The 13,952-nt window shown below is 39.0% G+C and overlaps 1 protein-coding gene across 2 annotated transcripts in view; it reads right to left on the reverse strand.

Moving 5' to 3' along the window:
* Positions 1 to 1,414: 1,414 nt before the first annotated feature.
* CPE (carboxypeptidase E) overlaps positions 1,415 to 13,952 on the reverse strand; it is a 151,913-nt gene continuing 139,375 nt past the window's right edge. For both annotated transcript variants that reach the window (XM_081543912.1, XM_081543913.1), the window contains exons 8-9: positions 4,392 to 4,510; positions 1,415 to 2,596 (exon numbers count right to left, since the gene is read on the reverse strand). In XM_081543912.1, the coding sequence (XP_081400038.1) occupies positions 2,498 to 2,596; positions 4,392 to 4,510 (218 nt within the window). In that variant the 3' untranslated portion in view covers positions 1,415 to 2,497. The remainder of the gene's footprint in view (positions 2,597 to 4,391; positions 4,511 to 13,952) is intronic.

Genomic DNA, 13,952 nt, shown 5'->3' on the forward strand with positions numbered 1-13,952 from the left:
GGAAATTCTGAAAGAGATGGGAATACAAGACCACCTGACCTGCCTCTTGAGAAATCTGTATGCAGGTCAGGAAGCAACAGTTAGAACTGGACATGGAACAACAGACTGGTTCCAAATAGGAAAAGGAGTACGTCAAGGCTGTATATTGCCACCCTGCTTATTTAACTTATATGGAGAGTACATCATGAGAAACACTGAGCTGGGTGAAACACAAGCTGGAATCAAGATTGCTGGGAGAAATATCAATAACCTCAGATATGCAGATGAGACCACTCTTATGGCAGAAAGCAAAGAACTAAAGAGCCTCTTGATGAAAGTGAAAGATGAGAGTGAAAAAGCTGGGTTAAAACTCAACATTCAGAAAACAAAGATCATGGCATCTGGTCCCATCACTTCATGGCAGATAGACGGGGAAACAGTGGAAACAGTGACAGACTTTACGTTTGGGAGCTCCAAAATCACTGCAGATGGTGACTGAAGTCATGAAATTAAGACACTTGCTCCTTGGAGGAAAAGTTATGACCAACCTACACAGCTTATTACAAAGCAGAGACATTAGTTTGCCAACAAAGGTCTGTCTAGTCAAAGCTATGGTTTTCCCAGTAGTTATGTATGGATGTGAGAGTTGGACTATAAAGAAAGCCGAGTGCCAAAGAAGTGATGCTTTTGAATTGTGGTGTTGGAGAAGACTCTTGAGAGTCCCTTGGACTGCAAGGAGATCCAACCAGTCCATCCTAAAGGAAATCAGTCCTGAATATTCATTGAAAGGACTGATGCTGAAGCTGAAACTCCAATATTTTGGCCACCTGATGCGAAGAACTGACTCATTTGAAAAGACCTTCATGCTGGGAAAAATGGAATGCTGGAGGTGAAGGGGACGACAGAGGATGAGATGGTTGGATGGCATCACCGACTCAATGGACATGAATTTGAGTAAACTGGGAGTTGGTGATGGACAGGGAGGCCTGGCAGTCCACGGGGTCGCAAAGGGTCAAACACGACTGAGCGACTAAACTGACTGAACTGAACTCATAGTCTAAATATGGGCTTAACTTGCATCGAGAGGCCATCCCTGAATCTAGTCTAAAGCAAGTTGCTCTGACATTTCTCTTTATCCACACACTTGTCCTTCCTATCACTTTACTCATTACAATGCTTAATACATATTCATTTTTGTGCATCTGTATTTAAAGTTTATGTCCACACCTGATCCATGGAATCACATTTTGTCCACCAAAATAATATACACAGTGCATGCAGTGCTTGCACTGTGCTTGGCATACAGCAGTCACTTAATAAATTTAAAATTATAGAAGATGAATCAATGAGAGGCTGCTGTCAGGGAATATGTATTTTATCACGAGATCAAAACTGTAGAACAAAAATAATAGAGAATTAAAATACATACCATAGGGATTTTTTAAAATCTTTATTCATTCAGAATGCAATTCTGGGACAATTTACAACCAAGAGAAACCCTACACTTTGAAGTAGTGTTAGCACACTGAATAATATAACACTATTGAGCCAATGTATACAAGCAAGAAATCAATTTCCACTCCTTTCATAAAACTTCTTACTAAACATTTACATTTTATTCCCATCAAGAATGCGTTAACAAGATCATACTTCTATAGCTAGACAGCACAATACACAATGATGATTAATACAGGACTGTTTAAGTCTTGCAGTATAGTGCTCACAACTCAAGCTGTAGCTGTTGACCTTTCCAATGGCATTCATTGTGACACTTGTCACCAATTACATTAATTAAAAGGACTCCCTATTTTTTCCTTTTTATGCTTTTAGCTTTTATCATGTCAGAGTACCCCTTGTTTACTCTCCCCCTCTATCCATTGCACAGATGCTTTTTCAAATACATTTTCCTTTTTTTTTAGGATTTTTAAAAATTTTTACTTTATATTAGAGTATAACCGATTAACAATGTTGTGATAGTTTAGGGTGTATGGCAAAGGGACTCAATCATATATATATACATGTATCCATTCTCTCCCAAATATCCCTCCCCTCCAGGCTGCCAGATAACACTAAGCAGAGTTCTCTGTACTCCACAGTAGGAACTTGTTGGTTATCCACTTTAAATATAGCAGTGTGTACATGCTGATCCCAGATTCCCTATCTCTTCTTCCCCTATGGCAACCATAAGTGGACTCACTAATTTTTAAAAGCTAGAATTACTCAAAAAGTTCTGTATTGTAAATAACACATGGAATATTGTATCTAAGCCTAAAATGGCAAAATCACTTAAATCTCTTCTACTGTCCTCTGTATCACATATATAGGAAAATGAATGTTATAGACCAAGTTCTTATATTTTAACCTAAGAGTCTATTTTAAGTAATGTCTATTAATATTTAAATGATCAAAAAATAAATCAATGTTAAATATTAACTGCACAAAATCTAAAAAAAAAAATGGCCACGTTACATCATACTACATACATTATATAGATAAAAGCAATTAATTAGAAGCCTTCTTAAAAATTTAAAGTTTCTGACATCATCTTCCACCATTCCATTAATTCTTCCTTCTCTTCTTCTTTCCTTTCAGAAAATGACTCCAGTTCAAAATCAACCTAAAGGAGAAAATAAGAATATATTATTATCGAATTGATTATGTACTTTAAAAAACTAAAATTAAAAATGAAGAGCAGGTTTAGAGTTTATTAGAATAATCTGAATCAAGCCATCTGAATTAAAGTAAATCCTAAAAAATCTCTCATGATAGCCAAAAAGATACTTTTAGGGAAAAATAATATCAAAAGTCATTATGTTTGAAATGTGCTTTGATCTAATAAGGTCTCAAAGAATCGAACATGACTGAAGCAATTTAGCACATGCGCATGCACAGGATTATTGGAAAGCAGATTATTTATAGGCAATCTTTTCTCCCATAAAAAGATGTAACTTCTCTCAAATCACCCCACCCTCTCCTCCCTCATTGCGTCCAAAAGTCTGTTCTTTATGCCTGCGTCTCCTCTGCTGCCCTGCAAGTAGGATCATCACTTCTATCTTTCTAGATTCCATATATGTGCATTAATATCCTATATTGTCTTTCTCTTTTTAAGTTTCTTCACTCTATGGCTGATTAATACTGATGTATGGCAGAAACCATCACAATATTGTAAAGTAATTATCCTCTAATTAAAAATAAAAATTAAAAACACACACACACACACACACAGTTTTACAGGGTTCTGTTTTCCAGAATCTTGAATCTGTGAAAGAACTGATGGAAATACACACACCTCCAAATCACCATGAAGATCAGTAACCCAGGAATTCAACTCTCCTATAAACTGGGCATCCTCATCAGGTCTATGGAGAATTCATACATTTCTCCACAAAGGACTATTTAAAATATGCAACGTCTTTGGGCCCATGAGATAGCCATGCTCCATTCCACATGGAGCTAAGAGCTCTTTGATTTGGTCACTCAAGCCTATGGTTATTTAAGAATGTGACTACTCAACACCTCCTTGAATTAACACACAGCAGAAAGGCCAAGGGTCAAAATAGTTGAAATCTTTTATAACCTGACTCTGAAGGCACATTTTTCCAGGATTTATTTGTTTAAATTTACCTCCTGATTTTAATACATATCCAGCCTAATAAACACATACAATCAAAACCAAAAGACCACTTAAAAATCCAAGATATTTAGCTTGCAAAACCAAGCATTTATACTCTAAACTTTGGGTATATAACCAAAAATACAATAAATTCTTTTCAAGTAAGGCTTTTAATTGGAAATCCTGTAGGCCATTCCATAGTAATATATTACGAGGATAATAGTAAAATCATGCTCTATGAGATTTTTGGTCTCATCACCATCAACCTTACTAGTAAAATATCAATAAATGGCATCTACCTAAATAGGTATCATTTTTTATAGTTCTTACCATAGAGGACCTGACTTTGCTCATAGTATGTGCTTAATAGGTGTTTAGTTAATGCCTAAAATTATGTTGCAGGCCTATTTATTTTTCAAAATACTTATTGAGTAAGGTACGATACTAGCTGTTAAGGATAAAAAGATAAATCAAACAGAACATTATTTAGATATAAATTAAGATCAGCAAATAAAAGCTTAATTTTTTAAAGTTTTATTTAATTTTTTGGTGGATCTCTTCAGAAATTGAGAAATAGTAACAGAGTTTCACATTGAGTGGTATTAAATTAAACACTGAGCCTTTGGGCAAGTCACTTAGCTTTTCAAGTCCTCAGTTTTCTCATCTTTTAACAGATGGACAACAGGGTAATAATAACTCTACCTCATAGAATTATTATGAGAGCTAAATATAATGATTTAGATATGCCTGACCCATGGTAAGTGCTTAATAAATTTTAGCTATTATCACAATCACTTACCCTGACAGCAGGGCTATAAGGAACTGCCACTTTCTTTGCTATTGCCAGATAGCCTGGTGCTGAGGCTGTAAGTTTATAGTTTCCAGGAACGAGCAATCTCCAGTAATCACCATCCTTTGCTGTGGGGAACAGAATATCAAGTCATAGGCACATATGAGAAATGCATAGTTATGCCACCTAAATTCAATTTTTATTCCCTGTCTTTAATATTGATGGAATTTAATGAAATTCCATTGAAAAGAGTATGACACTCTCTAGAAGGCATCATTTCTTGTAGCAGTTTTACAGATATTAATGTTATCTAATGAATCTTCTAATATAATGAACCATCATATTCACGTCAGAAATTACACAGATTAATGGATATTCTTAAGTCCCTAAGCTGCTGGCACCATGATTTGATTCTTGCTGCCATTTGGCTGTGAAGATCTGAAGATCTGAGAGTCTCGGTCAGTATCTCACAAAGTGTGACCCGATGGCACCTCTTTGGAAATCCTGAGGGACGGGTTAGAATTTAGATTTCTAAAGACTCAGAATAGCTGGTCTGGCATGCTTTCTAGGATTGCATTTTCAACCAGCTTTCCAGAGGATTTCTAAGCAGAGTTGTGTTCCTGCACCTCCATCCTCTCTTTGAGCAGCTTAGGTTCCCAGACCCCCCAGTCATCCACTCACATGCCTCCTTCAACTGATGTGCTGTTCCCCACCTGCTTATATGCCTGGCAAGCCACCAGCACTGGGAAACACCCACCCTCTACTCTCTGCCTGCCTCTGTGGCTGCAAGGGGCTGGGGAAAACACACACCAATGATGAGCTGTCCCCTGTCCACAAACACAAGGCCCTGGTCCTGCCCTGTCTTCCTCTCAAGTCCTTTCACTTTCCTGTTTCCTAGATGAGTGCTCATCTATCACCTGGGAAACAGTAAGGAGCAAATTCTAACTCCCTAGGTCTGGGATGAGGCCTGAGATTCTGCATTTCTAGCTAGGTCCAGGTGATGCTGAATTCAGTCTTGGTAGGGGCCACACTCTGAATCGCAAGGTCCAGGTGGAATTCTCCCTTTTCCTAACACCGTACAGCATCCTCTTCAGCCTCACTCTTAGTTGATGCTTCACATTGTATTAATATTTCACCGTAAATATGGAAACCATCAGAAAAAAATAAAATCCCATCATCATCTCTTCTCCTGTCTGGACTCTACATCTCCTTTAAGCTAGTGTCTCATTTCTCTTCTTCGCTTTACAGCGAAAGTTCGAGAAACATTTGTCAATACTCTCCATCTCAGGCCCTCTCCTCCTCCTCCTCCACAGTCCACTGAAATAGACTCATCAAGACTCTCCACACTGCCTCATTCAAAGGTGCATCTTTCCTGACACTTCACATTTCATCTCTCCTGAAACACTTTCAGGCTTCCCGGACAAGGCACTAGGTTTTCTCTCCACCTTTGACTCCACTGCCCCATTGCTTGTTTCTCCTTACTACATGCATGCTGTCCTTGAAACCTGCAGTGTCAAGGGAGAACAAGATGGCAGAGGAGTAGGTGGATGTGGAGTACATCTCTCTCCACGGATACATCAGGACTACACCTTCAGACACAGAAGTGCATGCAGAATGCCAGCTGAGAGCAGACAGGAAGACCTGACTAGTGGAAAAGAATATATAGAACCACGCAAAACTCGATAGGATGAAGGAACTAGGGCGGGGGGAAAGGAGTGTTAGCAGGACTGGACCTGCCTTTGGTGGGTGGGGGAACTGAAGCAGGGGTCCGATCCCCACATCAAGGGCAACTGTCTGAGTCAGAGGAGAAACATTTAAGGCTGAGAGTGAAACAGCTGATCTGTGGCAGCCTAAATGGAATGAGAATCAGAAAGTCCTTGCCATAGCCATGCATACCCCGGACAGGGACGCAGGTCCCCTAGAAGGTGCAGCAGCTGGGAGCTAGAGTTTAGGGATTGTGGAGCAATCCCAGGGTGAGGGCTGCTATTGACTGCAGAGAGACAGATTGAGGGGATGTGAGGGAGGAGATAGTGGTGGGAAATGCCGGTAGAAGAAAGCCAGGCAACCATGGAAGCAAGGTGATACTGCTGAGTCATGCATAGGGGGTGGAGCCATCACCATAGCCTCTCTCTCCCCTACATGCCAGCATCGGCAGCTGAACAACAGAGAGGCTACCCATCAAACGCCTGATGCAGTGAACTACAGAGTAGGACCCCACCCAGGGTGCTCCTTTCAGTGACTGATGCGCCAAACTACAAAGTAGGACCCACCCAGGGTGCCCCTTGAAGTGTCCCATGTGCCAATCTACAGAGTAGGACCCCAGTCAGGGGGGCCCCTCTATGTGCCTGACACTCCGAACAACAGAGAAGGGCCCCAGGCAAAGGAGCCCTCTAAGTGCCTGAATGGGTGGAGCTATGAAGAAAGACTGGCCAAAGAGGCCTTCTGATCACCAGCTACAAGAGGCTCGAAAAAGACTTTGATAGGACCATAACTCCTGCAGCAGAAGCAGTCTGTGTCCCTGCACAGTTGGCGCCACCAGGGTCCCCAAAACCCAAGCAGCTGCACCATGTTCACGCTCAACTCTCACTGGGGCAGAGATGCCACAGGCAAAAAAATAGTCTTGCATTTATGTGCGCAGGGTCGCTTCGGTCATGTCCGACTCTTTGCTACACTGTAGACTGTGGTCTGCCAGGCTTCTCTGTCAGAGAGAGGGTTCTCCAAGCAAGAATACTGGAGCGTATTGGCCAAGACTGGTTGCCATATCCTTCTAGAGCATCATATTTCCTACTACCCTAGCCGCCAACCTCCCTGAGTACCTGGTGCTGCCAGAACCCCTGTGACCCAAGCTGTTGCACCACCTCCACACCTGGCCCTCACTGGGGAAAACCCAAGGCCTCCAGGGCAGCCTCAGGAGCAAACCCCAGTGGACGACCCACATGTAGAGGTGGGAATAAAGCCGCAACTGAAACCCAGGGACAGCGAGGCTAAGAAAGAATACCCAAAACCTTCCCACCAGCTGTACAAGCTGCAGATTAAATCCACACAATCAACTAAGCAGACTCTGTGTCTATGGAATGTATAAAAGGCCATTGAGAGTATCCACAAAAGAAAACGCACTAGCTCTGATAGCTGTGGACATTGGAGGCAAGAACACACAGGAGTAGGACCAGATTAGAATCTGAGCTGCCACCACAGCAGGTCTAGAGATCAGTACAGTGTTGGAGGGCATCCTAGGGAGATGAGGTGGATTGTCACTCCCAGCGAGGGAAAGGACCCTTACAGCAGAGACTCAAGAAAAACATTTATTATTCTTATTTTTTTTACTTATTCTGTAGACTCTTTGTTTTTTATTTTTTCTCCCCTCTGTTATATCTGTCGATTTTATTGGCACTAAGAAATCCAGTTAAGCTTTTCAGCTCTTTTCTATTTTTCCCTCAGTCACATTTTTTATTGTTGTCATAAACCTCTGCCTTTACGTTGGGCTTTTGCAGTTCTGTGGAATTTTCCTCTTTTTTTCCCCTCTTTTTTGGATTTTAATTTTTTAAACCTGTCTTTTTTTCTACATTTATTCTTTCGTTTGCCTTTCCTACTGTTCTCTTCCCCTTGCAGTTAATCTTTAATGTATATAAATCTTTTTCATCTACCTCTATTTAACTTTGCATATCTATTCTTTCTTTCTTTCCTTTCCTCTCAACATATTTGTTAGTTTTGTTTTCACTGCTTTATTACCCACTTGGCACCTTGCTTTAGCTTTGTTTTCCAGCTTGTGCTTAAGTTAGTTTTGTTCTTAACTGGCAAATATAATTTTTGATTTCCTTTTTTCACTGGATCAATCTATTGTACTTTATTCTTGCTGGACTGTTTTCACTTTGCTCATGAGTGTATATGTATATGTGTATATTCCATTATTTTAACTATTATTTGCCTGATTTTGTAACTGCGTTTGTCTGGGGTTCATCTTTGGTTTCTCATTTTTGGATATTTGTTTTAATCTCACTTAATGCCATAACAAATCACTTGTGGTCTTCATTCCTGACCAGAGATCAAGCCCTGAGCCTTTGGAGTGGGAGAACTGACTCCAAGACCCTAGACTACCAGAGAACTAACCCTAAGGAGTATCAAATAGTGAGAACTCATACAAAAGGCAATGGCACCCCACTCCAGTCCTCTTGCCTGGAAAATCCCATGGACGGAGGAGCCTAGTACACTGCAGTCCATGGGGTCGCTGAGAGTCAGACACGACTGAGCGACTTCACTTTCACTTTTCACTTTCATGCATTGGAGAAGGAAATGGCAACCCACTCCAGTGTTCTTGCCTGGAGAATCCCAGGGACGGGGAAGCTTGGTGGGCTGCCGTCTATGGGGTCGCACAGAGTCGGACACGACTGAAGCAACTTAGCAGCAGCAGCAGCAGCAGCATACAAAAGAAACCACTTAAATAAAAGACCCAGCATCACCCAACCACCAGTAGCACCCTGTGCAGAATACCTCATCTAAACAAGAAACAAACAAAAATACAAACCCAATCATCAGCAGACAGGATTACCACCTCACTCAGAGGAAAAACAAACAAGCAAACAAAAACTCAGCACAAATCTCACCCTATAGGAAGCTCACACAAACCACTGGATGAATCTTAGGAGGGCAGAAACCAAAAGGAAGAAAGAATTCAACCTTCCTCAAGGAAAGAATTCAACTTTCCTTGAAGCCTGGGAAAAGGAAACCTCAAACACAATAACTTTAAAAAAAGAAAAGAAAAGGCAGAGAAATAGTGCACAAATGAAGGAACAAATTAGAAACACAGAAGTCCAAATAAGTGAAGAGGAAATAGGAAAATTACCTGAAAAAGAATTCAGAGTAATGTTAGTAAAGATGATCAAAGCCTTGAAAATAAAATGGAGAAAATGCAAGAATCAATTAACAAAGACCTAGAAGAATTAAAGAATAAACATACAGAGACAAACAACACAATTACTGAAATTAAAAATACTCTAGAAGGAATCAATAGCAGAATATCTGAATCAGAAGAACAAACCAGTAGGCTGGAAGATAAAATGGTGGAAATAACTTTCGAGAAGCAGAATAAAGTAAAAAGAATTAAAAGAGCTGAGGACAGTCTCAGAGACCTCTGGAACCATATCAAATTCACCAACATTTGAATTATAAGGGTCCCAGAAGAAGAGAAAAGAAAGGGTATGAGAAAATTTTTAAAGAGATTATAGTTGAAAATTATCTCCATCATGGAAAAGGAAATAGTCAACCAAGTCCAAGAGGCACAAAGAGCCTCATACAGGATAAACCCAAGGAGAAACAGGCCGAGACACATACTAATCAAACTAACAAAGACTAAATACAAAGAAAAAATATTAATGTCTGGATCAGTCCAACAACGAACCGACCTGAGGGAGTGGTGCCACAGAAGAATAAGGAAAAAGAAGACTCAGAAATAAAGTGGGGATCAGGGGGCTGATGCCAATCGCAGGCAAAAGCCCAGATCCTAATCCTTGCCTGCCTTTTATTGTTAATTTCTATTTCCTTACTCGTGCTCTAGAGATATCTATTCTTTACAATCTCAGATCTAGGATAAAGGTATACAATGCACAGTCCTCAATGTCAAGCCTTCAGGCCTTTTAAGACTTTGTTTAGTCCTTTGGCTAGTGATGCCCTTTCTCAGCAACTCCCTCAAGGCTCTGGTTATGGGAACAGTCACTAATGGTTTTCCATCAGTCACATCAGTACTTCAGCATCTTGTTTTCAAGATGTCTTTCCACGATGTACCTTTTACTGCTCCCAGCGCTTTGCCTGGGGGAGATGAGAAAGTTATTTTTATTTTTCAAGGAGGCCCTGTTAATTGTAGTACAGGCTTGTGCATAGCAAAGTGAAGTGAAGTGAAGTCGTTCAGTTGTGTCCGACTCTTTGCGACCCAATGAACTGTAGCCTACAAGGTTCCTCTGTCCATTGAATTTTCCAGGCAAGAGTACTGGAATGGGTTGACATTTCCTTCTCCAGGGGATCTTCCTGGCCCAATGATCTAACCCGGGTCTCCTGCATTGCAGGCAGACACTTTACTGTCTGAGCCACCAGGGAAGCATATTCCCTACAATTAAAAGCAGCAAGGGAGAAGCAACAAGTAACATACAAGGGAAACCCCATATGCTTAACAGCTGATCTTTCAGCAGAAACTCTGCAGGCCAGAAGGGAATGGCAGGATATATTTAAAGTACTGAAAGGGAAAAATCTACAAGCAAGGTTACTGTCCCAGCAAGGATCTCATTCAAAATTGATGGAGAAATAAAAAGCTTTTCAGACAAGAAAAAGTTAAGAGAATTCAGTACCACCATCCAGCTTTACAACAAATATTAAATGGACTTATATAGTCGAGAAATACAACAGAAGAAAAAAGATCTACAAAATCAACCCCAAACAATTAGAAAATGGCAATGGGAACATATATATCAACAATTACTTTAAATGTAAATGGATTAAATGCTCCAACCAAAAGACACAGACTGGCTGAATGGATACAAAAAAAAGATCCATATATATGCTGTCTACAAGAAATCCACTTCAGACTTCAAGACACATACAGACTGAAAGTGAGAGGACAGAAAAATATATTCAATGCAAATGGGAAGCAAAAGAAAGCTGGAGTAGCAATCCTCATATCAGACAAAATAGACCTTAAAATAAAGAAGATTACAAGAGATAAGGAAGGACACTACATAATGATCAAGGGATCAATTCAAGAGGAAGACATAACAATTGTAAATATCTATGCACCCAACATAGGAGCACCTCAATATATAAGACAAACACTAACAGACATAAAAGGAGACATTGACAGTAACACAATAATAGCAGACTTTAACACCCCACTCACACCAATGGACATATCATCAAAACAGAAAATTAATAAGGGAACACAAGTCTTAAATGATACATTAGATGAGATGGATCTTCTTGATATCTTCAGGATACTCCATACAAATGCAGAAGAATACATCTTCTCAAGTGCACATGGAACATTCTCCAGGATAGACCACATCATGGATCACAAATCAAACCTCAGTAAACTTAAGAAAATTGAAATCGTATCAAGCATCTTCTCTGACCACAACACGCTATGAGACTAGATATCAATTACACACAAAAAAAACTGTAAGAAACACAAACACATGGAGATTAAACAACATATTTCTAAATAACCAACAGGTTACTGAAGAAATCAAAGGGGAAATCAAAAAATTTCTAGACAAATGACAATGAAAACACACAGCTCAAAAACCTATGGGATGCAGCAAAAGCAGTTCTAAGAGAGAAGTTTATAGCAATACAATCCTATCTCAAGAAACAAGAAAAACATCAAACAGACAACCTAACTTTACACCTAAAGAAACTGGAAAAAGAAAAGCAAGAAAAAAAACCCCCAAAATTAGTAGAAGGAAAGAAATCATAAAGATCCAAGCAGAAATAAATGAAAGAGAAATGAAAGAAACAACAGTAAAGATTAATAAAATTAAAAGCTGGTTCTTTGAGAAGATAAACAAAGTTGACAACCCTTAGCCAGACTCATCAAGAAAAAAACAGAGAAGAATCAAATCAACAAAATTAGAAATGAAAAAGGAGAGGTTACAACAGACAATGCAGATATACAAAGGATTATAAGAGAGTATTATGAACAACTCTAGGACAATAAAATAGATAACCTGGAAGAAATGGATAGATTCACAGAAAAGTTCAATCTTCCAAGACTGAACCAGAAAGGAATAGAAATTATGAACAACCCAATTACCAGCACTGAAACTGAATTTGTGATCAAACATCTCCCAAAAAACCAAAAGCCCAGAACCAGATGGCTTCACAGGAGAATTCTATCAAACATTTAGAGAACAACTAATGCCTATCCTTCTAAAACTTTTTTTAAAAATTGCAGAGTAAGGAACACTTCCAAATTCATTCTATAAGGCCTCCATCACCCTGATACCAAAACCAGACAAAGACAATATAAAAACAAGAAAACTACAGGTCAATATCACTGATGAACAAAGATGTGAAAATCCTCAACAAAATTTTAGCAAGCAGAATTCAGCAACACATCAAAAACTCATATACCATGATCAGGTTGAGTTTATTCCAGGGATGCAAGGATTCTTCAATATATGGACATCCATCAATGTGATACACCACATTAACAAATTGAAAGATAAAAACCATATGATAATCTCAATAGATGCAGAAAAAGCCTTTGACAAAATTCAGCACCCATTTATGATTAAAACTCTTCAAAAAATGGGCATAGAAGGAACCCACCTCAACATAGTAAAGTCCATATATGACAAGCCTACAACAAACATTATTCTCAATGGTGAAAAACCAAAAACATTCCCTCTAAGATCAGAAACAAGACAAGGGGGTCCTCTTTCACCCCTATTACTCAACATAGTTCTGGAAGTCTTAGCTACAGCAATCAGAGAAGAAAAAGAAATAAAAGGAATCCAGATCAGAAAAGAAGAAGTAAAGCTCTCACTGTTTGCAGATGACATGATACTGTATATAGAAAACTCTGAAGATAGTATCAGAAAATTACTAGAGCTAATCAGTGAATTTAGCAAAGTTGCAGGATACAAAATCAATACACAGAAATTACTTGCATTTCTATATACTAACAATGAAAAATCAGAAAGAGAAATTAAGAATCAACCCCATTCACCATTGTAACAAAAAGAATTAAATATCTAGGAATAAATTTACCTAAGGAGACAAAAGAACTGTACACAGAAAAGTATAAGACACTAATGAAAGAAATCAAAGATGACATAAACAGATGGAGAGATATACCATGTTCCTGGGTAGGAAGAATCAATATTGTGAAAATGACTATACTACCAAATGCAAGCTACAGATTTAATGCAATCCCTATCAAATTACCAATGGTATTTTTCACAGAACTGGAACAAAAAATTTCACAATTCATATGAAAACACAAAATACCCTGATTAGCCAAAACAGTCTTGAGAAAGAAGAATGGAGGTGGAGGAATCAATCTTCCTGACTTCAGATTATACTACAAAGCTACAGTCATCAGTACAGTATGGTACTGTCACAAAAACAGAAATACAGACCAATGGAACAAAATAGAGAGCTCAGAAAAAGACCCATGCTCCTATGGGTACCTTATTTTTGACAAAGGAGGCAAGAATATACAATTGGGCAAAGACAGCCTCTTCAATAAATGGTGCTGGGAAAACCGGACAGCTACATGTAAAGAATGAAATTAGAACACTTCCTAACACCACACACAAAGATAAACTCAAAATGGATTAAAGACCTAAATGTAAGACCAGAAACTATAGAACTCTTAGAGGAAAACATAGGCAGAATACTCGATGACATAAATCAAAGCAAGATCCTCTATGACCCATCTCCTAGAGTAACGGAAATAAAAACAAAAGTAAACAAGTGGGACCTAATTAAACTTAAAAGCTTTTGCACAGCAAAGGAAACTATAAGCAAGGTGAAAAGACAACCCTCAGAATGGGAGAAAGCAATAGCAAATGAAACAACTGACAA

The sequence above is a fragment of the Giraffa tippelskirchi genome, chromosome 11 (genome assembly GCF_054371585.1).
Source record: "Giraffa tippelskirchi isolate mGirTip1 chromosome 11, T2T-mGirTip1v1.2.pri, whole genome shotgun sequence".
NCBI lineage: Eukaryota > Metazoa > Chordata > Mammalia > Artiodactyla > Giraffidae > Giraffa > Giraffa tippelskirchi.